General features: G+C 44.1%; 2 protein-coding genes across 2 annotated transcripts; one reads left to right on the forward strand and one right to left on the reverse strand.

Annotated features, from left to right (window-relative positions):
• Positions 1-110: 110 nt before the first annotated feature.
• Positions 111-2,220, reverse strand: LOC110539128 (rhodopsin-like). The gene has a single exon (XM_021626098.3). It carries the CDS (start codon positions 1,543-1,545, stop codon positions 352-354), a length of 1,194 nt encoding a protein of 397 aa, XP_021481773.2. The 5' UTR covers positions 1,546-2,220; the 3' UTR covers positions 111-351.
• LOC110536812 (palmitoyltransferase ZDHHC8B) lies at positions 2,043-25,501 on the forward strand. Its single transcript, XM_036937144.2, has 10 exons — positions 2,043-2,433; positions 13,463-13,584; positions 16,656-16,813; positions 20,154-20,326; positions 20,558-20,660; positions 20,804-20,895; positions 21,004-21,136; positions 21,262-21,376; positions 21,685-21,803; positions 21,926-25,501. The coding sequence occupies exons 1-10, from the start codon at positions 2,330-2,332 to the stop codon at positions 23,027-23,029; spliced, it is 2,223 nt and encodes a 740-aa protein (XP_036793039.2). The 5' UTR covers positions 2,043-2,329; the 3' UTR covers positions 23,030-25,501.

Here is a 25,501-nt window from a genome sequence, read left to right on the forward strand (position 1 = left end):
TTACGTGAGCATGCTTTCTCGTTCCTTCATGATCACTGGCATGCTCAATCGAGAGGGAACAGCCAGCTCTTATCTACTTATAGGGTGTGTTCGTCTACCCAGGCGTTGTCAGCCACCCCTCCGCTGGGCAGGGGCAATAAGTAGACCAGAGCAGCCATGACCAGAAAAATGTGAATATACTGCCTGTTTGTTTACAGTAGTATAATTACACTAATGAAATCATGGTGATTAGCCAATCTAATTTCAATTTATTTTCAGACAACACAGATGTCCTAAAAAGCAGCAGTTCTACGTATCAGTGGGTCTGGGTTGATGCCAGTAAATTAGCAATGTGTGTATAACCATATCTATCTACATTCTGCAGGAGCAAGACAGTTTCTTTACTCCATAGAGGAAGATGTAAGGTATGATGCAGGTGTAAGAGGATGCGATGTAGCTGGCCACCTCCACCACTACGGAGGACGTGTGGATGTTGCTGGATATCCTCAGTAAGAGGTGGGTCACCCAGCACACCACAAACACAGTGGCCACAGCCACCACACTCTTGGCTGCCTTCACCTGCGTGCCTGGGCTGAGTTTAGCTGGAGGCTGGGAGGTCCTCTGGAGATCGGGTGAAGCTCTGACTCTGTTCTCACCAACCTCAACCTGGTAGAGGGGGGAACTGATTGAGCTGTGTACAACAGAGGGTCCTGCACAAGGTAGGACAGAGCAGGAGACACCAGGCAGGTTTGGGCAGATGTCTGAAATCCTCTGGTTTCTAGAACTCTGAGGGAAATCTGGAGAAGCAACTATTGGTAAATCTGCCTCTTTATCAGATGTCTTGATGCCTGTTTCATCATATTTCTCTGAGATGTCCATCTTCTCCCGCTGGTTAGGTAGAGCATTATCTGTCCCCTTGTGATGGTCAGAAGTCAGGCCCTTGATACGCATCTGGTTCCTTAGCAGAGTGATCACAATCTGGATGCTGGAGAACACTATACCAGTGATGGGGAGGGCGTTAGCAAGGGTCAGATACAATGTCTCATAGGTCTGCCTTGCAGTTTGGGAGGGAAATACTTCTATACAGTCCTCGTGGCTCTCATTCCCACTGTCCACCTGGACAAAGAAGAAGTGTGGAACACTGAAGACCCCAGCCACTGTCCAGCTGCCAGCCAGGAGACAGGCTACGAGACGGAGGCTGTCCAGCTGGACCGGAGCTCCTCCGCGTTTCAGAGAGCCCACCAGCTTCTGGTACCAGAACACACTAATAAACAAGGTAGAGAAGATACTGCTGGTCTCCGACAGGTCCGAGCAGAACCGGAACACACCGCAGTAGGCTTCCCCCAGGAACCAGCGGCCAGCAAAGTCAGCCATGGTATCAGGGAGGTCCACCAGGTAGTTGGTGATGAGGTTGGAGACGGCCAGGTTGATGAAGAGGAGCTCGTTGGTGCGGAGATGGGACTTAGGTCCAGGGAGAGAGCGGAGACCCAGCCAGTTGTTCCCCAGGATCCCTACGAGGCACATCAGCCCTCGGGTTAAGGCTTCGATCCAATCCTTTGTATCCATCACACCTGAGGCATCTATGTCTGAGCCTTATTTGATGGCTCAACATGTATAAGGGATGTTAATATCATGCTTCAGGTCCAACCCCACAACAAGTCCTTAGAGACTCAACCTCACATTTGCTATACATTTCTTGTCTTCAGTACTTGGAGAACACATGAGGCTCATTGTATCCCAATACAGAAGAGAAAAACCTAACTTAACTTGGATCAGTGTAAAGGAGTAACCTGACCACCATATACTGTACCAGGGTGTGAATAGCCTGTTTAGGTTGTTAGCATTCAATTATGTACAAATGTGTAATATTCTATCTCTGACTATAGTGCAACATTATTGTCAATTTCTAATGACACAAATGCATTTCCATGGTAAAGCAAATTACATTTTTAATCAAGAGTATGATTAAAAAAATAAATTAATATGAAATTAAATAATTGTTGTATTTTTTTGGTTAACATACAGCACAACGTGGTCTAGCCTGCTATAGTGTAGTTTACGTAATTCATTCTTCCCCCCGGCGAAACCCCCACAAACAGAGCCCTGACCAGTAAGCTGCGCGGCTTCTCTACATTTTTCGGGACCAGTCGGGACTGTGGGATTTCCAAGACGGTCCCAGTTCATTGGACTTTTTCACCATGCATTCGTTTGCATTTGATCCATCGAAAACCAGGACAGAGATCGGGACATAGAAGAGTGGGAATACATCGTATCGTGGATCATTATTTTATCTTGGTGTAATCGTTTCGTTAGAATAAACTGCTGATGTTTGTGGAAAGTAGGCTACAGAATGCCCACCAGCGGCGATGAGAGAATTAAAGCCAGCGCGTTTATTCCAGTGTCCACCGCTGCCGTACTCCTCGTTGGGTCCACCACTTTATTCTTCGTATTTACGTAAGTTGACCACTATGTCTCCTTCAGGAAAAGTAGTTAAAAACAGACACGAATGTAGGCCTACCCTTTCGAAACTACAGTATACTATTCCATACATGAAGTGGTCTGGAGATTTAAAGAGAATTCAATGGATAAGGCAATGAGCGTGCACGTTTACTCCAAACTAGCTTTCTCCAGTGAAATATTGTGATAAAATAGGTTATGTTGCTCACGCACTATGCAAACTAGTATAAACATTTTTCACATTCGGAATTTAGAACATTCCCCAGTGTTTTTGTAGCGTTCAATCGGACAGAAGTGTAACGATGACACCATTTTTGGGGGCGAGAATAAGCAATTTATTAAAAAGACCCCCAAAAATATTCTGGTGTAATTTTATTTGCATATCAATATGCAATATTATTCATAAAACAGTTCAGCAATACTGTACCCAAAGCTGTCCATTAGTAGTTACCAGTGGTGGAAAAATTACCCATTTGTCATACTTGAATAAAAGTAAAGATACCTTAAATAGAAAGTGACTCAAGTAAGACTGAAAAGTCACCCAGTAAAATACTACATGAGTAAAAGTCTACAAGCATTTGGTTTTAAATATACCTAAGTATCAAAAGAAAATGTAATTGGTAAAATATACATAAGTATCAAAGTAAAAGTATATATAATTTCAAATTCTTTATATTAAGCAAGCCTGAAGGCACTATTTTCTCGTTTTTTATTTGTTTACATATAACCAGGGGCACACTCCACACTCAGACATAATTGACCAAAGAGTCATGTGTGTTTAGTGAGTCAGCCAGATCAGAGGCAGTAGGGATGACCAGGGAGGGATGTTCTCTTGATAAGTGTGTGAATTGGACCATTTTCTTGTGCTGCCAACATTCAAAGTGTAACTTTTGGGTGTCAGGGAAAATGTATGGAGTAAAAAGTACATTTTTTTTTTAGGAATGTAATGAAGTAAAAGTACACTACTTGACCAAAAATATGTGGACACCTGCTCGTCGAACATCTCATTTCAACATCATGGGCATTAATATGGAGTTGGTGCCCCCTTTGCTGCTATAACTGCCTCCACTCTTCTGGGAAGGCTTTACACTAGATGTGGGAACATTGCTGCAGCCACAAGCGCTTTAGTGAGGTTGGGCACTAATGTTAGGCCATTAGGCCTGGCTCGCAGTCGGCGTTCCAATTCACCCCAAAGATGTTCGATGGGGTTGAGGTCAGGGCTCTGTGCAGGCCAGTCAAGTTCTTCCATGCCAATGTCGATAAACCATTTCTGTATGGACCTTGCTTTGTGCACAGGACATTGTCATGCTGATAAAGGAAAGGGCCTTCCACAAACTGTTGCCACAAAGTTGGAACCACAGAATCGTCTAAAATACCATTGTGTCATTTAGCGTTAAGACTTCCCTTCACTGACAGTGTTCTGGCATCCACCAAACCCAGATTCATCGTCGGACTGCCAGAGGATGAAGCGTGATTCGTCACTCCAGAGAACACGTTTCCACTGCTCCAGAGTCCAATTGCGGCGAGCTTTGCACCACTCCAGCCGATGCTTGGCATTGCGCATGGTGATCTAAGGTTGTGCGCGGCTGCTCAGCCAAGGAAACACATTTCATGACGGAAACAGTTCTTGTGCTGACGTTGCTTCCAGAGGCAGTTTGGAACTCGGTAGTGAGTGCTGCAACTGAGGACAGATGTTTTTTACGCGCTACACACTTCAGCACTCAGCTGTCCCGTTCTGTGAGCTTGTGTGGCCTACCATTTCGCGGCTGAGCCGTTGTTGCTCCTGGATGTTTCCACTTCACACTTCACAGCACTTACAGTTGACCGGGGCAGCTCTAGCAGGGCAGTAATTTGACGAACTGACTTGCTGGAAAGGTCACATCCTATGACAGTGCCACGTTGAAAGTCACTGAGCTCTTCAGTAAGGCTATTGTACTGACAATTTTTGTCTAAGGAGATTGCATGGCGGTGTGCTCGATTTTATACACCTGTCAGCAACAGGTGTGGCTGAAACAGAAACATGCATTTGTATATATAGCGTATAAATTGTCCAAAATATAAATTGTAAAGTACAAGAACCCTCAAAAAAAAGACTTAAGTAGTACTTTAAAGTATTTTACGCCACTGGTAGTTACATTTCATTGCCTAATATCATGTTGATCCTCTTAATCTGAGCTACTGTAGGCTATTTGAATTTGGTATAAAAACTATGTTAACTTCTTCCAGAGTGCAATGATGCTGAGAACTTAGAGTCAGGTATATTTCCTAGAAGTCAGACTGGGTCAGTTTAGAGCAAAACGGGTTCCCGAATGAATCCCTTGTATTCTCAAAACTACCTTTTAGTAATGTGAGGATCACTGCCAACATTATCCCTTAGATTGCTAATAGAGCCTTGGTGAGTAGACCTAATACCATAACAGCTGTTAACTAAGTCCACTGAACCCTGACCCCTGTAGCCAGACATGTCCAAGTTTCCTCCTCTGTTGTTTTTCAAGCAAAGTTTCAATTGGGTCCTCTAGCAAAGTGGTATTCAAAAAATTTCAGCGGGGACCCATTTCTTTCACAATAATATCTGGGATTCCTACCCCACCACAAATCTAATGACACAAGCTCAACATCAGTACATTTAGATTTTCACATCAACAAATAACCTTTAATTCATTACACTTTCATCTCTCTTATCAAAATAAAGGGAACCTCAATAAAAAAAAGCATTTGTGTATTGTCCCATAAAAGAAACTACTCTTAATGTTTGGTTCCCTCCAAATAGTATTATTAACCCACAACCCTAACTTTGAATACCAGGTGCTCTAGCATATGTGAAGTTTCGGATTAGGATCACGATTTTCTGGTCGATGCCCTTTGATTCCCCCATCTGTGGAAGTAGTGTTGAAACTAAGGCTCCTGAATCTTGGAATCTGGCAAGAGGACTAGAGACCGTTGTCTTCTGGTCAAATCAAATCTTATTTGTCACATGCTTTGTAAACTTTGTAAACAACAGGTGTTGTTTATTACTGGTTGCTTATTACGGGTCCTTTTACAGCAATGCAGAGTAGAAATAGTGACACAAGGAATAAATACACAGTGAAAAAACGAATAACGAGTAAAAAATAACATGGCTATATACAGGGAGTACCAGTACTGAGGCGATCTGTGTAGGGGTACGAGGTAATTGAGGTACCTACACCCTTAGAAAAAAGGATTTCAAACGGGTTCTTCGGTTGTCCTCATAGGAGAACATTTTTTGGTTCCATGTACAACCCTTCTGGGTTCCATGGAGATCCCTCTGTGAAAATGGTTCTACCTGGAACCAAAATGGGTTATTCAAAGCAGCCAAAGAACCCTTTTAGGTTCTAGATAGCCCCTTTTTTTCTAAGAGTGAATGTACATGTAGGTCGGGGTAAAGTGACTAGGCAACAGGATAGATAATAAATAGTAGCAGCAGCGGTGAGTGTGGAAGTGTTTATGTGTGTGTGAGTGATTGGCATCAGTATGCTGCTGCTGTATGTGGGTGGCACCCTTCTGGGCAAAAACTGGTTGAATCAACATTGTTTCTACTTCATAAAAAAATCATTAAAATCAATGTGATGATGTTGAATCAACATGGAAAACTGATTGGATTTGTTAAAAGTCATCAACGTAGGGGAATTTCATCTTTTTTTCACCTATCTTAAATCCAATGACAGGGTGCAATTTTTGGTTGATTTAACATTGAAATCACCTTAGTTGACATCTCAATCAAATGTAAATCAAAGCGGTGCGGGGGGCTGCCTTAATCAAAATCTATGTCATTATCGCCCGGGAGCAGTTGTTTGGGGTTAACTGCCTTGCTCAAGGGCGAACGGCAGGTTTTTTCCAACTTGCCGGATTGGGATTCGAACTAGTGACCTTTCGGTTTCTGGCCGGCCCAATGCTCTTAAACGCTAGGGCTACTGCACTGTGGTTAATATTGCAGAATTCTCTGAAGATTGAAGATCACCAACAAGAGAGAATATAATTTTCTGAAAATGTTCCCAGTGAGAGATTTCACTATAATAAAGCATAGTGTCGACAGAAAGTATTCAGACCCATTCACTTTTGACACATTTTGTTACGTTACAGCCTTATTCTAAAATGGATATAAAAAATCCTCAACAATCTACACACAATACCCCATAATGACAAAAGTGAAATCAGGTTTTTAGAAATGTTTGCAAATGTATTAAGGATAAAAAACAAAAGTACCTTATTTAAATAAGTATTCAGACCCTTTGCTCTGAGAGTCCACCTGGGGTAAATTCAATTGATTGGACATGATTTGGAAAGGCACACACCTGCCTATATAAGGTCCCACAGTTGACAGTGCATGTCAGAGCAAAAACCAAGCCATGAGGTTGAAGGAATTGTCCTTAAAGCTCAGAGACAGGATTGTGTCGAGGCACAGAACTGGTGAAGGGTACCCAAAAATGTCTGCGGTATTGATGGTCCCCAAGAACACAGTGGCCTCCATCATTCTTAAATGGATGAAGTTCGGAACCACCAAGACTCTTCCTAGAGCTGGCTGCCCAGCCAAACTGAGCAATCGGGGGAGGAGGGCCTTGGTCAGGGTGGTGACCAAGAACCCGATGGTCACTCTGACAGAGCTTTGGAGTTCCTCTGTGGAGATGGGAGAACCTTTCAGAAGGACAACCATCTCTGCAGCACTCCACCAATCAGGCCTTTATGGTAGAGTGGCCAGACAGAAGCCACTCCTCAGTAAAAGGCACATAACAGCCCGCTTGCTGTTATGTGCCCAAAAGGCCCCTAAAGACTCTCAGACCATGAGAAACAAGGTTCTCTGGTTTGATGAAACCAAGATTGAACTCTTTGGCCTGAATACCAAGCGTCACATCTGGAAGAGACCTGGCACCATCCCTACGGTGAAACATGGTGGTGGCAGCATCATGCTGTGGGGAGGTTTTTCAGCGGCAGGGACTGGGAGACTAGTCAGGATCGAGGCAAAGAAGAACGGAGCAAAGTACAGAGAGATCCTTGATGAAAACCTGCTCCAGAGTGCATCATACCCAAGAAGACTCAAGGCTATAATTGCTGCCAAAGGTGCTTCAACAAAGTACTGAGTAAAGAGTCTGAATACTTATGTAAATGTGATATACCCGTTTTAATTTTTTATAAATTAGCAAACATTTCTTAAAACCTGTTTCTGCTTTGTCATTATGGGGTATTGTGAGTAGATAGATGATGGAAAAAACCATTTCATCAATCTTAGAAGAAGGCTGTAACCTAACAACATTTGGAAAAAGTCAAGGAGTCTGAATAGTTTCCGAAGGCACTGTATGTCTGAAATCGTCTATTCCATGAACAGCCATTACTCATAGATAAGGTCATGTTGAAACAGAGCAGTCCAGCCCAATCACACAAGCTCTTTGTTTCCCCTTTCACTCAGGAAGCAGTGGAGGCCCGTTTCATCAACACTTTGCAGGAAGCACATTTATTTATTTGGACATGACCCCAGATCTTTGGGAACCACCCTTTGCTGTAAATTATATAATTATTTGGCAGCAGCAGAAGAAATGGAATCTGGAGGGACAATCTTTTGCCATTACATCATATGTAGGCCTACATTACTGTTAGACAGGCCTTTACTTAGTTCCTTTAAAAGCAGGGATGGACAGATGACAGCTCCTGCCAGTGTCTTGACCAAATACAAGCCCACCTTAGTACCACTGAGGAAAAGGGACATTGGTTGTCTCCCGTCATAAAATCAACCTTGGTACAGCCAAGGGGTGGGGAGGTGAGGGTGAGGGTGCAATTGGGCACCTCGGGGTTTGTGCTATATGGCTAATATACCACGACTAAGGGCTATATCCAGGCACTCCGTGTTGCGTTGTGCATAAGAACAGCCCTTAGCCGTGGTATATTGGCCATATACCACACCCCCCTCTGGCCTTATTGCTTAATTACTCCACGTGAGATGGACATTTGACTTCTGCTTTTATCCTATTCACAAAAGGCATACAAAGGCCAAAGGGCCCTGGATAAATCTACAGAATGTCATTTTGTATGTTTGATTGTTGGTGCAGTAGAATTAATGTAGTTTTTTTATAAAGCTAGTTTTTTTTATAAAGCTACATTCGTTGGACATTCAAGCATCACTAAACACTTATAGTGTTTGGTACGAAGGGTAGAACCACAAACAAGCAAAGATTCTTACAAATGGTAACGTCAAGGGTGTTTCCTAGTAACGATTTGTCAGTTAATCTCAACATTTAATGTAGCTGAGATGTTGCAAAGTTCTGTACGTAGAAGCCTTCTTGACCTTTCATTCTGAGTTAATTATGGGACCATGTGCAGAGGGGAGGAGGTCAGATGTGATACACACCCGTAGTGGGTCAGATATTTATAGAATTACACTCCTCTCTATCCCTCCCTCCCCACCCAAACAAACATTTTGTTTTTTTCCCACCTACACATCGATCCCTACACATACAACATTATTATATGTAATAGAAATATGTCGTTGATATTCAAGCCGTAGTTTTTATAGTTCAATGAAGTAGTCTCTCCAAACCATCTTATAACAGTGTTATGTGTTCATTCATTGTGGCTAAAGCCAAGTCATACAGTACCTTCCATAGGTCTGATGATCATATCTTGTTCAACATGTCTAACATCCATGAAATGTTCAAGGATCTGTAGTTGTGAGAATCTCTAACCGATGCGACAGTGGTGGTGTTGACTCGCTGACCAACAGCTGGGCTCTTCTCAGGCATGGCAGTGTGCAGATTGGACAGTCTCAGCAGCGGTTTACCCTTCTGGATGATTTAATACAGCTCTGCTGTCTGTTTCATTAGGCGCAGGGCAAGGGCTTGTCTACCCGCCTGGCCACACTGCAGCGTGAGGAACTCTCCATGTGCAGTTGCTCCAGATGGTCACAAACCAATGATGGTCCAGGCAGCAGGGCCACTCATGCAAAGGCTTCCACAGGAATAATCCCTTTGATAAGAAAACAATCAGTCGCGGGCCGACCCTCCGCACTCATCCCAAATGAGTTTGACTGATTTCTACTTATTTGGAATCCAATATCATTATCTTCCATACTGTGCTCATGTAGTATTTTTAGGTGATGTATCCATTATTTGACAGATGGTTGAAGGGGTAAGGGAATCAACCAGATAAATCATTTGTTTTAAAAAGATGAACAGTGCCAGTATCCTTATTCCTAATTGCCTTTTTGGCTCCTTGTTTTCCCCACTACCCATTGGTCTTGCTGGTATAGGAGGGCAGTGAAAGTGGTATGCAGGCACATGAACACCACTCCAGACTGGCTGGGCTTGATCCCTACTATTTAGTGCTGCCCAGCTGGCAGCTACCCCTGAATCTGCCAACTTAATCCACATTTCCTATTTATACTGTAGGGTGGCTAGACTTGCAAGTACAGTATACTGTAGATATACTGGGACAAGTACAGTATACTGTAGATATACTGGGACAAGTACAGTATACTGTAGATATACTGGGACAAGTACAGTATGGACTCTGTGTAGTACAAGGGTACAGTATAATGTGTAGTACAAGGGTACAGTATAATGCACATATCCATGTAATCTAGCTCTGTTATGACAATTTAAGTACATCTCAAACATGACAACATTTAGTGAAATGTTTATTCAGAGAAGACATAGATATGAATCCCCTCCTCCAGTTTTGGGAACCTACTGTTCTGTTCCCCTCATTAATCTGGCTTACTCAGTAGTACAATTAGGTGTTAATCTGTTTCAATTAAAGGCCCAGTGCAGTCAAAAACATCTATATATATTTACACACTATGAGGTTGTAATAATACTGTTAAATTGTGAAAATTATGATAATGCCTTTTTAGTGTAAGAGCTGTTTGCAAAGACCGACTAAAATGTCAGCCTGTTTTGGTGGAATGGAGTTTTGGCCTGCCTGGTGCCATCACCAGGCGGTAAATTAGTTTATAGACCAATAAGAAAGAACATCTCTGCCAATAATGTCTACTTTTCCGTTTTCCCCTACCCACTCAGACCACTCCTAGACAGTCCTAGCAAAATTCTTGCTTGAGAAATATCTCTTTGCTAAAGGGCTCTTTTTTTTGTTTAGTTTTTTTGTCCATTTTAATTGAAAACAATCACAGTAAGGTACTTAGTTGCTACCCAGAGATAATTTGATATTGAGATAAAAAACTGCTGCGTTGGGCCTTTAAGTAAATCCTTATAGAGGAGCATTACTCTGACAGATCTTCAGACACAGCTGTTTCTCCAGTACATAACTATACTGTACTTGCATTTGAAGGCTGTTTGTCTTTAAAGGCAGGCATGTCTGTTGCAGCTGTATAGGTGATGGAGTATGTATGGTTTATTTTATTCTATATGCATGGAATGGGGTCTTTTGGGCTGTGTGTGCTGCTGGCCGCTGACAGCAGGTTCTGTGTGTTTGGCGTCTGATGCGAGGATGCCACCATTGTGGGCTGGCAGAGTGGTCTGTAATCCAGAGTCCATAATCCTGGGATTATTGGGATTGCAGCTGGCATTTCTTTACCAGGCATTCCTTCCGGGGTAACCACCTTCCCCCACACTCATCCTAACTGGGGCTGTTCTGTATGGGTTGGGGATCTTGCACTACGCTGGGCTGGAGCTAGAGCTGGGGAAGGGACTCTAAATTTGGTCAAAATGTTGTCTGTTTCACAGTCACGGTCAGTCTAAAGACATTCCATTGGAGTTCATTTCACACATACAGTGCATTCAGAAAGTATTCAGACCCCTTAACTTTTTCCACATTTTGTTACGTTACAGCCTTATTCTAAAATTGATCAAATAAAAACATGTCCCTCATCAATCTACACATAATACCCCATAATGTCAAAGCGAAAACAGGTTTTTATAAATGTTTGCAAATATATTTGCTATGTGACACGAAATTGAAGTCCACATGTGGTAAATTCCATTGGTTGGACATGATTTGGAAAGGCACACACCTGTCTATATAAGGTCCCACAGTTGACAGTGCATGTCAGAGCAAAAAGCCAGCCATGAGGTCGAAGAACACTGGGGCCGCCATCGTTCTTAAATGGAAAAAGTTTAGAACCACCAAGACTCTTCCTAGAGCTGGCTGACCGGCCAAACTGAGCAATCGGAGGCGAAGGGCCAAGAACCCGATGATCACTCTGACAGAGCTCCAGAGTTCCTCTTTGGAGATGGGAGAACCTTCCAGAAGGACAACCATTTCTGCAGCACTCCATCAATCAGGCCTTTATGGTAGAGTGGCCAGACGGAAGCCACTCCTCAGAAAAAGGCACATGACAGCCCATTTGGAGTTTGCCAAAAGGCACCTAAAGGACTCTCAGACCATGAGAAACAAGATTCTCTGCTCTAATGAAACCAAGATTGAACTTTGTAATGTGAATGTCAAGCATCACATGGAGGAAACCAGGCATTACTCATCACCTGGCCAATACCATCGCTATAGTGAAGCAAGGTGGTGGCAGCATCATGCTGTGGGGATGTTTTTCAGCGGTAGAGACTGGAAGACTAGTCAGGATTGAGGGAAAGATGAATGGAACAAAGTACATAGTCATACCCAATAAGACTCGAGGCTGTAATCGCTGCCAAAGGTGCTTCAACAAAGTACTGAGTAAAGGGTCTGAATACTTATGTAAATGTGATGTTTATTTTTATACATTTGCAAAAGTGTCTAAAAACCTGTTTTTGCTTTGTCATTATGGGGTATTGTGTGTAGATTGATGAGGGTGAAAAAAACAATTTAATCAATTTTAGAATAAGGCTGCAACGTAACAAAATCTGGAAAAAGGGAAGGGGTCTGAATACCTTCCAAATGCACTGTACATGTTCTGCCCTCGTCACATCCTGACCCTTGACATTTGCAGCTTTGGGTCATGTGGGGTGGAGGTGCCAGTTTCTGTTTTCACACTGATCACGGTCCTGTTACAGTCACTGTTACGTTCATGGTCATTAATACACAGTCTGCACTTCAATGGCACACCACACTACTGCTGTTGTTATTGTCCCTAAAAATAAAATACCCACAGGAAGGAGATGCTAATACCAGTTGTGATAATGTAAGAGGCCCAAAGTTTTTCAAGTGAAGATCAAAGCCATGCTGCTGTGAAGATTTTAACTCAATTCCACTGTACAATACATTTGTTCTTAAAATGCAGATAATGCATAGGTTACTCATGCTGAAATGTAATCATTATACTGTAATTCACTGTGCTTTTATCTGTGTCTCCTTCAGGAACCCTGATTAATGTACAGAGCCTCTATTTCATCTCACACTGCAGATATATAATCATGGAATCCTCACAGCAAATCTAATTCTCTAGTTTTAAACATATTTGCTTTATGGCAGTGCAAACGCCATGAAGTTCGAGATCAGACTGAATTTGGCATTGCCGAGTTCGGAAACTAGTGTAAGTTTTGGACAGTAAAACAATATAAATGTATTCAATTACATTTTCCTGCTGAGGCAACCAAATATTTATGATAATGACTGTTGATTTATTCTTACACTGAGCCAGAGAGCTATAGATTTATGCCCCTTTGAACACATTCAACCTAGGTATATTACTGTGTGTGTGCTGTGTGTATACTGTGAGTGTAATGTGTGTATACTGTGAGTGTAATGTGTGTATACTGTGTGTATACTGTGAGTGTAATGTGTGTGTACTGTGAGTATAATGTGTGTGTACTGTGAGTGTAATGTGTGTACTTTGAGTGTAATGTGTGTATACTGTGAGTGTAATGTGTGTGTACTGTGAGTGTAATGTGTGTGTACTGTGACTGTAATGTGTGTGTACTGTGAGTGTAATGTGTGTGTACTGTGAGTGTAATGTGTGTGTACTGTGAGTGTAATGTGTGTATACTGTGTGTGTGCTGTGTGTATACTGTGTGTGTGCTGTGTGTGTACTGTGAGTGTAATGTGTGTGTACTGTGAGTGTAATGTGTGTGTACTGTGAGTGTAATGTGTGTGTATTGTGAGTCCACTGATCTGCATCTTGTCTCTGTCCCAGGTGCCCGTGGCTGGCAGTGACCGTGTCAACCTACGTACCACCATGCAGTGCCATCCTGTTCTTCCTTGTCTTGGCCAACTTCACCATGGCAACCTTTATGGATGCAGGCGTTCTCCCCATGGGTGAATAACTACTATACTATGCACAAGTCTATTCAGTACTGTAAATTACAGTTGGTGGGCATGTAGTTGTTCAACTGTATTGAATTATTGTCTACTAGTTATAACAAACTAGCTAGTGCATTGGATTTATTCTTGAATAGAATGATAAACTACACACAGATGTACACTACCATTCAAAAGTTTGGGGTCACATAGAAAAGTCCTTGTTGTTGAAAGAAAAGCACATTTTCTGTCCGTTAAAATAACATCATATTGATCAGAAATACAATGTAGACATTGTTAATGTTGTAAATGACTATTGTAGCTGGAAACGGCTGATTTTTTATGGAATATCTATATAGGCGTACAGAGGCCCATTATCAGCAACCATCACTCCTGTGTTCCAATGGCACGTTTAGCACGTGTTAGCTAATCAAAGTTGATCATTTTAAAAGGCTAATTGATTGTTAGAAAACCCTTTTGCAATTATGTTAGCACAGCTGAAAACTGTTGTTCTGATTAAAGAAGCAATAAAACTGTCCTTCTTTAGACAAGTTGAGTATCTGGAGCATCAGCATTTGTGGGTTTGATTACAGGCTCAAAATGGCCAGAAACAAAGAACTGGACTGGAGACCCTCTCTGCAGGCCCAGGACTGGGGACCCTCGCTGCAGGCTCCGGACTGACCCGGCTGGGGAGACCAACTGGAGGCCTGGACAGTGGAGCAGGCACAGGATGAACCAGGCTGTGGGGGAGCACTGGATTCAGCTTTGGCACCACTCCTCCAGGCTGAATGCCCACTTTAGCCCGGCACCTCCAGAGCGCAGGATCAGGTCGAACCGGGCTGTGGGGGAGCATTGGAGATCTGGTGCTTATAACTTGCACCGCTCTTCGTGGCTGAATGCCCACTTTTTAAATGTTTTTTTTTATTATTTTTTTTACTAGGCAAGTCAGTTAAGAACAAATTCTTATTTTCAATGACGGCCTAGGAACAGTGGGTTAACTGCCTGTTCAGGGGCAGAAAGACAGATTTGTTCCTTGTTAGCTCGGGGGTTTGAACTTGCAACCTTCCGGTTACTAGTCCAACGCTCTAACCACTAGGCTACCCTGCCGCCCACTTTAGCCTGGCACGTGCGGAGCGCAGGCACAGGACTCACTGAGCTGTCACAGCGCACCGGAGACCAAGAGCAGAATACCCTGGGCCGAACCGGCGCACCGGAGACCAAGAGCGCTGAGCTGGCACAATCTGCCCTGGCTGGATGCCCACTCTAGCGTGGCACTTGCGGAGAGCTGGCTCCGAGCGCACCTGGCTGTGCACACGCACTGGAGACACGGTGCCTGACCAGTACCACGCTACTTGCCGTGAGTTAGCTCCGCCAACCTCCCCTTGTGGCCCTCCCCCAATTTTTGGAGGAGTGGCTTCTCTGACTTCCATCGATGGCTTTCCTCCTCATATCGTCGCCGCTCCTCCTTCGCTACCTCTATCTCTTTCTTTGGACGGCGATATTCTCCAGCCTGCGTCCAGGGTCCTTTACCGTCCAGGATCTCTTCCCACATCCACTCGTCCTGTCCAAGCTGCTTGGTCCTTCTTTGGTGGGATGTTCTGTTACGCTCGTCTCTGATTGGGAATCATACTTAGGCAGCCTGTTTTGCCACCTTAGTTTTGTGGGATGTTCTGTGTGGGGTGCTCTGTGTAGCCTACTGAATGTTACGTCCATTTTCCTTTTGTTGTTTTTAGGTGTTCATTTTTAATAAAGATAAAATGTACGCCAACCACGCTGCACCTTGGTCCGATCATTTCTTCTTTTTTTTTACCCCTTTTTCTCCCCAATTTTGTGATATCCAATTGTTTTTAGTAGCTACTATCTTGTCTCATCGCTACAACTCCCCTACGGGCTCGGGAGAGACAAAGGTTGAAAGTCAAGCGTCCTCCGATACACAACCCAACCAAGCCGCACTGCTTCTTAACACAGCGCCATCCAACCTGGAAGCCAGCTGCACCAATGTGTCGGAGGAAACACCGTGCACCTGGCAACCTTGGTTAGCGCGCACTGTCCCCGGCCCGCCACAGGAGTCACTGGTGCGCGATGAGACAAGGATTTCCCTACCGGCAAACCCTCCCTAACCCGGACGACACTAGGCCAATTGTGCGTCGCCCCACGGACCTCTCGGTCACGGCCGGTTACGGCAGAGCCTGGGCTAAGGTGGCAAAACAGGCTGCCTAAGTATGATTCCCAATCAGAGACAACGATAGACAGCTGTCTATCGTTGAGAACCATACCCGGCCAAAATAAAGAACATAGAGTTTCCCACCCGAGTCACACCCTGACCAACCAAACATAGAGAATAAAAAGATCTCTGCGGTCAGGGCGTGACAAACGTCAACAGTGAAGAGGCGACTCTGGGATTCTGGCCTTGTGGGCAGAGTTACAAATGAAAAAGCCATATCTCAGACTTGCCAATAAAAATAAAAGATTAAGATGGGCAAAAGAACACAGACACTGGACAGAGGAACTCTGCCTAGAAGGCCAGCATCCCGGAGTCGCCTCTTCACTGTTGACTTTGAGACTGGTGTTTTGCGGCTACTATTAAATGAATCCTGAGTCTGTCATTTGTCTGTCATCGAACCGACAAATGCTGATGCTCCAGATACTCAACTTGTCCAAAGAGGGCCAGTTTTTATTGCTTCTTTAATCAGAACAACACATTTCAGCTGTGCTAACATAATTGCAAAAGGGTTTTCTAATGATCAATGAGCCTTTTAAAATGATAAACTTGGATTAGCTAACACAACGTGACATTGGAACACAGGAGTTGCATATAATGGGCCTCTGTACGCCTATGTAGATATTCCATAAAATAATAATCAGTTTCCAACTACGATAGTCATTTACAACATTAACAATGTCTACATTGTATTTCTGATCAATTTGACGTTATTTTAAATGGACATAAAATGTGCTTTTCCTTCAAAAACAAGGACATTTCTAATGACCCCAAACTTTCGAACGGTAGTGTATGTCTAGTGTTACCCCACTCCCAGTGTTGTGCCATTGATCTGTAGTTCATGTTGAGCTGTGTGTTTGTGTTTCAGCTAATGAGGACGAGGACAAGGACGATGACCTCCGCGCTCCGCTCTACAAGAATGTGGATGTGAAGGGTGTCCAGGTCAGGCTGAAGTGGTGTGCCTCCTGCCACTTTTACAGACCTCCACGATGCTCCCACTGCAGTGTCTGTGACCACTGTGTAGAGGTGAGAGGGAGGGGAGAGGGAGGTGAGAGAGGGAGAGGGAAGGAGGAGAAAGGGAGGATGGGTTAGAAAGTGATAAAGGGAGAGAGGGAGGAAAGGGAAACAGAACAAGCAAGGGGTAGTGGAGAGGGGGAGGACGGGGTGGTGGGGAGAGAGGAAGGGGTGGTGGGGAGGAGAGGGGGAGAAAGGGGTGGTGGGGAGGAAGGGTTAGGGAGAAGGGTAGGAGGGGTGGAGGAGAGGGTGATGAGGGAGGGTGGAGGGAGGGGAGGGAGGGTGTGCTGTAGTTGTTGAGGGGGAGGGTGGGTCTGAGTAGGGTCAATAGTCAAATCAAATTGATTTGTCACATACACATGGTTAGCAGATGTTAATGCGAGTGTAGCGAAATGCTTGTGCTTCTAGTTCCGACAATGCAGTAAGAACCAACAAGTAATCTAGCTAACAATTCCAAAACTACTACCTTATAGACACAATTGTAAGGGGATAAAGAATATGTACAGTGCCTTGCGAAAGTATTCGGCCCCCTTGAACTTTGCGACCTTTTGCCACATTTCAGGCTTCAAACATAAAGATATAAAACTGTATTTTTTTGTGAAGAATCAACAACAAGTGGGACACAATCATGAAGTGGAACAACATTTATTGGATATTTCAAACTTTTTTAACAAATCAAAAACTGAAAAATTGGGCGTGCAAAATTATTCAGCCCCCTTAAGTTAATACTTTGTAGCGCCACCTTTTGCTGCGATTACAGCTGTAAGTCGCTTGGGGTATGTCTCTATCAGTTTTGCACATCGAGAGACTGACATTTTTTCCCATTCCTCCTTGCAAAACAGCTCGAGCTCAGTGAGGTTGGATGGAGAGCATTTGTGAACAGCAGTTTTCAGTTCTTTCCACAGATTCTCGATTGGATTCAGGTCTGGACTTTGACTTGGCCATTCTAACACCTGGTTATGTTTATTTTTGAACCATTCCATTGTAGATTTTGCTTTATGTTTTGGATCATTGTCTTGTTGGAAGACAAATATCCGTCCCAGTCTCAGGTCTTTTGCAGACTCCATCAGGTTTTCTTCCAGAATGGTCCTGTATTTGGCTCCATCCATCTTCCCATCAATTTTAACCATCTTCCCTGTCCCTGCTGAAGAAAAGCAGGCCCAAACCATGATGCTGCCACCACCATGTTTGACAGTGGGGATGGTGTGTTCAGCTGTGTTGCTTTTACGCCAAACATAATGTTTTGCATTGTTGCCAAAAAGTTTGTTTTGGTTTCATCTGACCAGAGCACCTTCTTCCACACGTTTGGTGTGTCTCCCAGGTGGCTTGTGGCAAACTTTAAATGACACTTTTTATGGATGTCTTTAAGAAATGGCTTTCTTCTTGCCACTCTTCCATAAAGGACAGATTTGTGCAATATACGACTGATTGTTGTCCTATGGACAGAGTCTCCCACCTCAGCTGTAGATCTCTGCAGTTCATCCAGAGTGATCATGGGCCTCTTGGCTGCATCTCTGATCAGTCTTCTCCTTGTATGAGCTGAAAGTTTAGAGGGACGGCCAGGTCTTGGTAGATTTGCAGTGGTCTGATACTCCTTCCATTTCAATATTATCGCTTGCACAGTGCTCCTTGGGATGTTTAAAGCTTGGGAAATCTTTTTGTATCCAAATCCGGCTTTAAACTTCTTCACAACAGTATCTCGGACCTGCCTGGTGTGTTCCTTGTTCTTCATGATGCTCTCTGCGCTTTTAACGGACCTCTGAGACTATCACAGTGCAGGTGCATTTATACGAAGACTTGATTACACACAGGTGGATTGTATTTATCATCATTAGTCATTTAGGTCAACATTGGATCATTCAGAGATCCTCACTGAACTTCTGGAGAGAGTTTGCTGCACTGAAAGTAAAGGGGCTGAATAATTTTGCACGCCCAATTTTTCAGTTTTTGATTTGTTAAAAAAGTTTGAAATATCCAATAAATGTCGTTCCACTTCATGATTGTGTCCCACTTGTTGTTGATTCTTCACAAAAAAATACAGTTTTATATCTTTATGTTTGAAGCTTGAAATGTGGCAAAAGGTCGCAAAGTTCAAGGGGGCCGAATACTTTCGCAAGGCACTGTACATAAAGATATATGAATGAGTGATGGTACAGAGCGGCATAGGCAAGATACAGTAGATGGTATTGAGTACAGTATATACATATGAGATGAGTATGTAAACAAAGTGGCATAGTCAAAGTGGCTAGTGATACATGTATTACATAAAGATGCAGTAGATGATATAGAGTACAGTATATACGTATACATATGAGATGAATAATGTAGGGTATGTAAACATTATATTAGGTAGCATTGTTTAAAGTGGCTAGTGATATATTTTACATCATTTCCCATCAATTCCCATTATTAAAGTGGCTGGAGTTGAGTCGGTGTGTTGGCAGCAGCCACTCAATGTTAGTGGTGGCTGTTTAACAGTCTGATGGCCTTGAGATAGAAGCTGTTTTTCAGTCTCTCGGTCCCTGCTTTGATGCACCTGTACTGACCTCGCCTTCTGGATGATAGCGTGGTGAACAGGCAGTGGCTTGGGTGGTTGTTGTCCTTGATGATCTTTATGGCCTTCCTGTGACATCGGGTGGTGTAGGTGTCCTGGAGGGCAGGTAGTTTGCCCCCGGTGATGCGTTGTGCAGACCTCACTACCCTCTGGAGAGCTTTACGGTTGTGGGCGGAGCAGTTGCCGTACCAGGCGGTGATACAGCCCGACAGGATGCTCTCGATTGTGCATCTGTAGAAGTTTGTGAGTGCTTTTGGTGACAAGCCGTATTTCTTCAGCCCCCCTCGGTTGAAGAGGTGCTGCTGCGCCTTCTTCACGATGCTGTCTGTGTGGGTGGACCAATTCAGTTTGTCTGTGATGTGTGTGTGGCTGTAGGGTAATGGTGGATGGGGGAGAGAGAATGATGGAGGGATAGAGGGGGAGGGGTGAGAGAGGGATCACATTAATCAGGTTAATCCCTTTCCCCCAATCCTTTATTGTCCCTGGAGCGGAGAGAGAGATTTTAAAAGGGTTGGGACAATCTGTGTGGGTACACTGAGGTATATTAAGACAGCTAAGTGCATATCAACATTTGTATGATATTTGACTTCTGATGATAATGTTTTTTCATTGTCCAATCATTATCAATACCATGTGTAAGTGGCTAGCTATACCACTCCAAAATACTGTTTGTAGCATGGATACACAATGTTGGACAGAGTCATGTAAAGTAGGCTGCTACAATATGTCGTCATAATTCTCAGAGTGATTGAATGTGTTATCTAATGTTGTATTCCATTGTGTCATAATCGCATGCAGGACTTTGACCACCACTGTCCCTGGGTGAACAACTGTATCGGGAGGCGGAACTACCGCTACTTCTTCCTGTTTCTGCTGTCACTCACGATGCACATGGTGGGCGTGTTCTCCGGTGGCCTGCTCTACATTCTACACCATCAGGAAGACCTGTTGAAGCTGCACTGTACTGTCACGTATCCTTACTTACACACACTCTGTGTACTCTGTGTGCTCTGTGTGTGTGTGTGTGTGTGTGTGTGTGTGTGTGTGTGTGTGTGTGTGTGTGTGTGTGTGTGTGTGTGTGTGTGTGTGTGTGTGTGTGTGTGTGTGTGTGTTTTCATACAGTATGTGCAGTATGATCATGGTCATTCATTTGCAAAGCTTCCTAAAGAGAGCTGTTGAGTCTCCTTTACTGCTTCGTCCAGCTTGGTGGTGATGAGTGTATCAGGCCTGTTCTTCATTCCTGTCCTGGGCCTCACAGGGTTCCACCTCTATCTGGTATCTAGGGGCAGAACCACCAATGAACAGGTCAGACAAACCCTGGGCTGTACTTCATTCCATGTTACTCATGCTTTTAAATGACTAGATAAAAGGTTTCTGTACTATATAATGTGGTGACTCTAGGTTGAGTCCTCACTTTAATTAGGAAATTGTTGGTTACTTTTTCACAGGTTACTGGGAAGTTTCAAGGAGGGGTCAACCCTTTCACTCTAGGTTGCTGTGGCAACTTGGAGTATCTCATATGTAGTCCCATCTCTCCAAAGTAAGAAACATTTCATGTTTTATGTAAACATCATGTACAGTATAATATATTGTAAACGGACTCTAAATTGGAGCTCATTAACTCATCTATTTGCTTGGACCATACCAGGTATACAGCGAGGCCCATTAAGAAATCAGCAGTTCGCATCATGCCTCCTTTCCTGAAACCAGAGACTGACAGACAGATCCCAATTATTAGGGTCAGGGATAACGGTGTCCAGCGTCATGATCTCCAGAGTAAAGTAAGTCTGTCCACCCCAAATACCCTCAGTAGGGAAGATCCTCTATTCACACACACAGCATCGTTATTAGACTTCATCAGCAGATCAGATATAATGAACTGTATTTCCTTCTCTTCCGCTCTCAGCGCCCGTCTGCTGACGGTATGGACGAGCCAGATATTAAACGCCTGAACACCCCACCCCCGCTGCACCCCAAACCAGATCCCAACCTGCTGAAGAGCCACCTAGCAGCCCTAGAGGGTAGGGTCACGTTACTAATCTGACAAACAAGCATACAGTACCTGTATTTATGCACCTCGTATTATAGATGACTTGAGGAAATTATCATGAAGAAACTTGAAACAGTCCAGAAACCCCTCAAACGGTCATCCACTGCTCTCAACACTGCATCATAGTGGTGACATTATTTAATGTACCATGAAAGGCTTGTGTTAGATTCCACATACATTACTGTCTCTCTCTGGACTAGCTCAGTCCCACTAGATATGATTGTCATTTATTTCACATTTATTTTGGTGAATATTAATCCTCATTCCTCTGTGTTTCAGTTCCAGAGAGTAGTCTTCATCCCAAACCATTGAGCCCTCCCCCTGGGCAGATCCTGCAGCAGCTCAGGCCAGCACCGCAGTCCCCCACCAAGCCAACACCCCCCTTATCTGTCCAACAGGTCAGTCATATAATTCGCAATAATGACATCAGATACATTGTGCAGCCGTTTTCACAGATCGTGGTTGTGGTTTGAGAGCTCTCTGACGGTCTGTTATATGTTGTGGTTGTGGTTACGTCTAGGTGGCACCAGAGCAACAGGGGGGCAGCAGTAGAGGTCATTACTTGTCATCAGAACCCATCCTGGCCAGAGTGGACCAGCAGCTAACCTTCCAGTCGGGTCCCATGTCCTCTCCACACCAGCTCAACTCTCTCACCCTTAACTCCCGCTTCCTCTCCCATAAACACGCCTATAGACATGGAAACAAGTTGCCGGCCTTGCACTCAGAGGGTCTGATCTCCCACCAGGTGTCTACGGGCGGGTTCCCCCCTCACAACCCCCTGTCCAGCCGCAGCAGCTTCTCCTACAGCAACCTGGTGAACCCAGGTGACCCTAACTACCTGCCCCAGCGAGGGGGACCGCCACTTCACTACCACCCCCAATTCTTGACCCTGGGCCTCGATGGCAGTGTGCTGCAGGGGTCCCCTTCACATGCCTACAGCCCCGTGTTCATGGGGGTCAGCAGACAATCTCCCCAGACAAGGGACACTTTACCCAGGGACCCCTCTCTACGGGACCTCAACCCTCAGGCCCTGATACACAGGGACCTCTCCCCACAGACCTTGATCCATCGGGAGGCCTCTCCGGTCCGCTACGATAACCTCTCCAAGTCCATCATGGCCTCCATTAAGGAGCGACAGGAGATGGAGGCGAAGGACAGGATGCTGCTGATGCAGGCCAGGTCCCAGGCCCTATATGGCTGCCCAGACATGGGGGTCTACGACATCCCCAGCAGACGCAGCCTCCCTGCAGACAGCATGCGCCCCCCGGGTTCCCGCGCCCCCACCCCGCCCTCATACGGCTCCAGGGAGTTCATGATGAGCACGGGTATTTTGGGGTACGCAGGTACGAGGTCGCCCCTCTCCAGCGCCTCATCATCCTCTCTGACCCGAGCCCCCAGGACTTCCAGCTCCCCCCTGCAGAGCAACAGTAGCCTACAGAGTAAGGGTCGTTCACCCTCCCCATCTTACCTCCCCACAGACAGGCAGGCCAAGCCCTCACCCTCCTCCTCCACCCTTCCCCACACCCCCTCCTCTTCCTCTGCCCCATGCGTCCCCCCAAAACGCCCCTCACTCATATACACCATGGAGGGTAAGGACTCAGCACCCCTGGCTCTATCCAAGTAGGAAACACTAAGTCTCCTTGAGGGTGTATGCAGCCAGTCAGCCACACCACTCTGCAGTGTTAGCCTGTATATCCACAACTTCCCAGCACGGTGTAAGTGTGTCTGTGTGGGAGTCGAGAGGACATCAATATGCAGTTATGGGAATAATTTTGTACAGATATTTATACTTGGTCCTCTTGCTAGACAAGGGTGTGTTTTGAATAAAGACGGAGTGTTAACCAACACCATATGCAGATATCTGATTCTCAGGACAGTGGCCAATTGGCAGACAGTTGTGCCTCCTCATGTAGTCAAAGGAACCAATAAGCTCAACTAGAACAGAGTTCAGAATACTTATCTTTGATTGTTGATATACAGTACCAGTCAAAAGTTTGGACACACCTACTCATTCAAGTGTTTTTCTTTATTTTGACTATTTTCTACATTGTAGAATAATAGTGAAGACATCGAAACTATGAAATAACACATATGCAATCATGTAGTAACCAAAAAAGTGTTAAACAAATCTATTTTATATTTGAGATTCTTCAAAGTAGTCACCCTTTGCACACTTTTGGCATTCTCTCAACCAGCTTCATGAGGGAATCATGTCACGTCCTGACCTTAGTTCCTTTTTTATGTCTCTATTTTGGTTTGGTCAGGGCGTGGGTTTGGGTGGGCATTCTATGTTTTGTTCTAGGTTTTGTACTTCTATGTGTTTGGCCTGGTATGGTTCCCAATCAGAAGCAGCTGTCAATCGTTGTCTCTGATTGAGAACCATACTTAGGTAGCCTGTTCCCACCTGTGTTGGTGGGTAGTTGTTTCCTGTTTTGTTTTGTTTCACCTGACAGGACTGTTTCGTTTCTTACATTCTCGTTGTTATTTTTGTTTCGTGTTCTGTTATATTAAAATATTAACATGAACACTTACCACGCTGCTTGTTGGTCCGATCTTGACTACTCTTCCTCAGACGAAGAGGAGATTCGTTACAAGTCACCTCTAATGCATTTCAATTAACAGTTGTGCCTTGTTAAAAGTTCATTTGTGGAATTTCTTTCCTTCATAATGTGTTTGAGCCAATCAGTTGTGTTGTGACAAGGTAGGGGTGGTATATAGAAGATAGCCCTATTTGGTAAAATACCAAGTCCATATTATGGCAAGAACAGCTCAAATAATGACAGTCCATCATTGCTTTAAGAGATGAAGGTCAGTCAATCCAGAACATTTCAAGAACTTTGAAAGTTTCTTTAAGTGCAGTCACAAAAACCATCAAACGCTATGATGAAACTGGCTCTCTTGAGGACCGCCACAGGAAAGGAAGACCCAGAGTTACCTCTGGGTTAATTCATTAGAGTTAACTGCACCTCAGATTGCAGCCCAAATGAATGCTTCACAGAGTTCAAGTAACAGACAGATCTCAACATCAACTGTTCAGAGGAGACTGTGTGAATCAGGCCTTCATGGTTGAATTGCTGCAAACAAACCACTACTAAAGGACACCAATAATAAGAAGAGACTTGCTTGGGCCAAGAAACCCGAGCAATGGACATTAGACTGGTGGAAATCCGTCTAATTTGGTCTGACGAGTCGAAATGTGAGATTTTTGGATCCAACCGTCGTGTCTTTGTGAGATGCAGAGTAGGTGAACGGATGATCTCCGCATGTGAGGTTCCCACCGTGAAGCATGGAGGAGAAGTTGTGATGGTGTGGGGGTGCTTTTCTGGTGAATGTTTGTGTTTTATTTAGAATTCAAGGCACATTTAACCAGCATGACTACCACAGCATTCTGCAGTGATACGCCATCCCATCTGGTTTGAGCTTAGTGGGACTATCATTTGTTTTTCAACAGGGCAATGAGTCAGGGCTATTTGACCAATAAGGAGAGTGATGGAATGCTGCATCAAGTGACCTGGCCTCCACAATCACCCGACCTCAACCCAGTTGAAATGGTGTGGGATGAGTTGGACCACAGAATGAAGGCAAGGCAGCCAACAAGTGCTCAGCATATGTGGGAACTCCTTCAAGACTGCTAGAAAAGCATTCCTCATGATGCTGGTTGAGAGAATGCCAAGAGTGTGCAATGCTGCCATCAAGGCAAAGGGTGGCTACTTTGAATAATCTCAAATATAAAACATATTCTGATTTGTTTAACAATTTTTTGGTTACTACATGATTCCATATGTGTTATTTCATAATGTTGATGTCTTCACTATTATGTCAAAAATAGTCCAAATAAAGAAAAACCCTGGAATGTGAAGGTGTGTCCAAACTTTTGACTGGTAGTGTATGTGTTTGGTATATGTGTTTTGAAATATGTGTTTTGATATATGTGTTTTGATATATGTGTTTTGATATATGTGTTTGATAATGCTTTTGAGAAAGAATGTCATGTGATGATGATGAGACATTCTATTATTTTGCGTCTGTTGAAGTCATGCTTTATTAATATTTTGTAGTTGTTTTGACAAATAAAAAAGTGACTGTTTTGTTCCTT

This window comes from Oncorhynchus mykiss, chromosome 12, assembly GCF_057628025.1.
Source record: "Oncorhynchus mykiss isolate SJ-2025 chromosome 12, ASM5762802v1, whole genome shotgun sequence".
Taxonomy (NCBI): domain Eukaryota; kingdom Metazoa; phylum Chordata; class Actinopteri; order Salmoniformes; family Salmonidae; genus Oncorhynchus; species Oncorhynchus mykiss.

Excerpts from the sequence above, each read along its gene's own strand:
- LOC110536812 (XM_036937144.2), top strand. The coding sequence starts at position 2,330 with ATGCCCACCAGCGGCGATGAGAGAATTAAAGCCAGCGCGTTTATTCCA. Across the intron at positions 20,327-20,557 it reads AAGCTGCACTGTACTGTCAC|CTTGGTGGTGATGAGTGTAT; the intron begins GTATCCTTACTT and ends TGCTTCGTCCAG. Across the intron at positions 21,137-21,261 it reads GTCATGATCTCCAGAGTAAA|CGCCCGTCTGCTGACGGTAT; the intron begins GTAAGTCTGTCC and ends TTCCGCTCTCAG.
- LOC110539128 (XM_021626098.3), bottom strand. The coding sequence starts at position 1,545 with ATGGATACAAAGGATTGGATCGAAGCCTTAACCCGAGGGCTGATGTGC.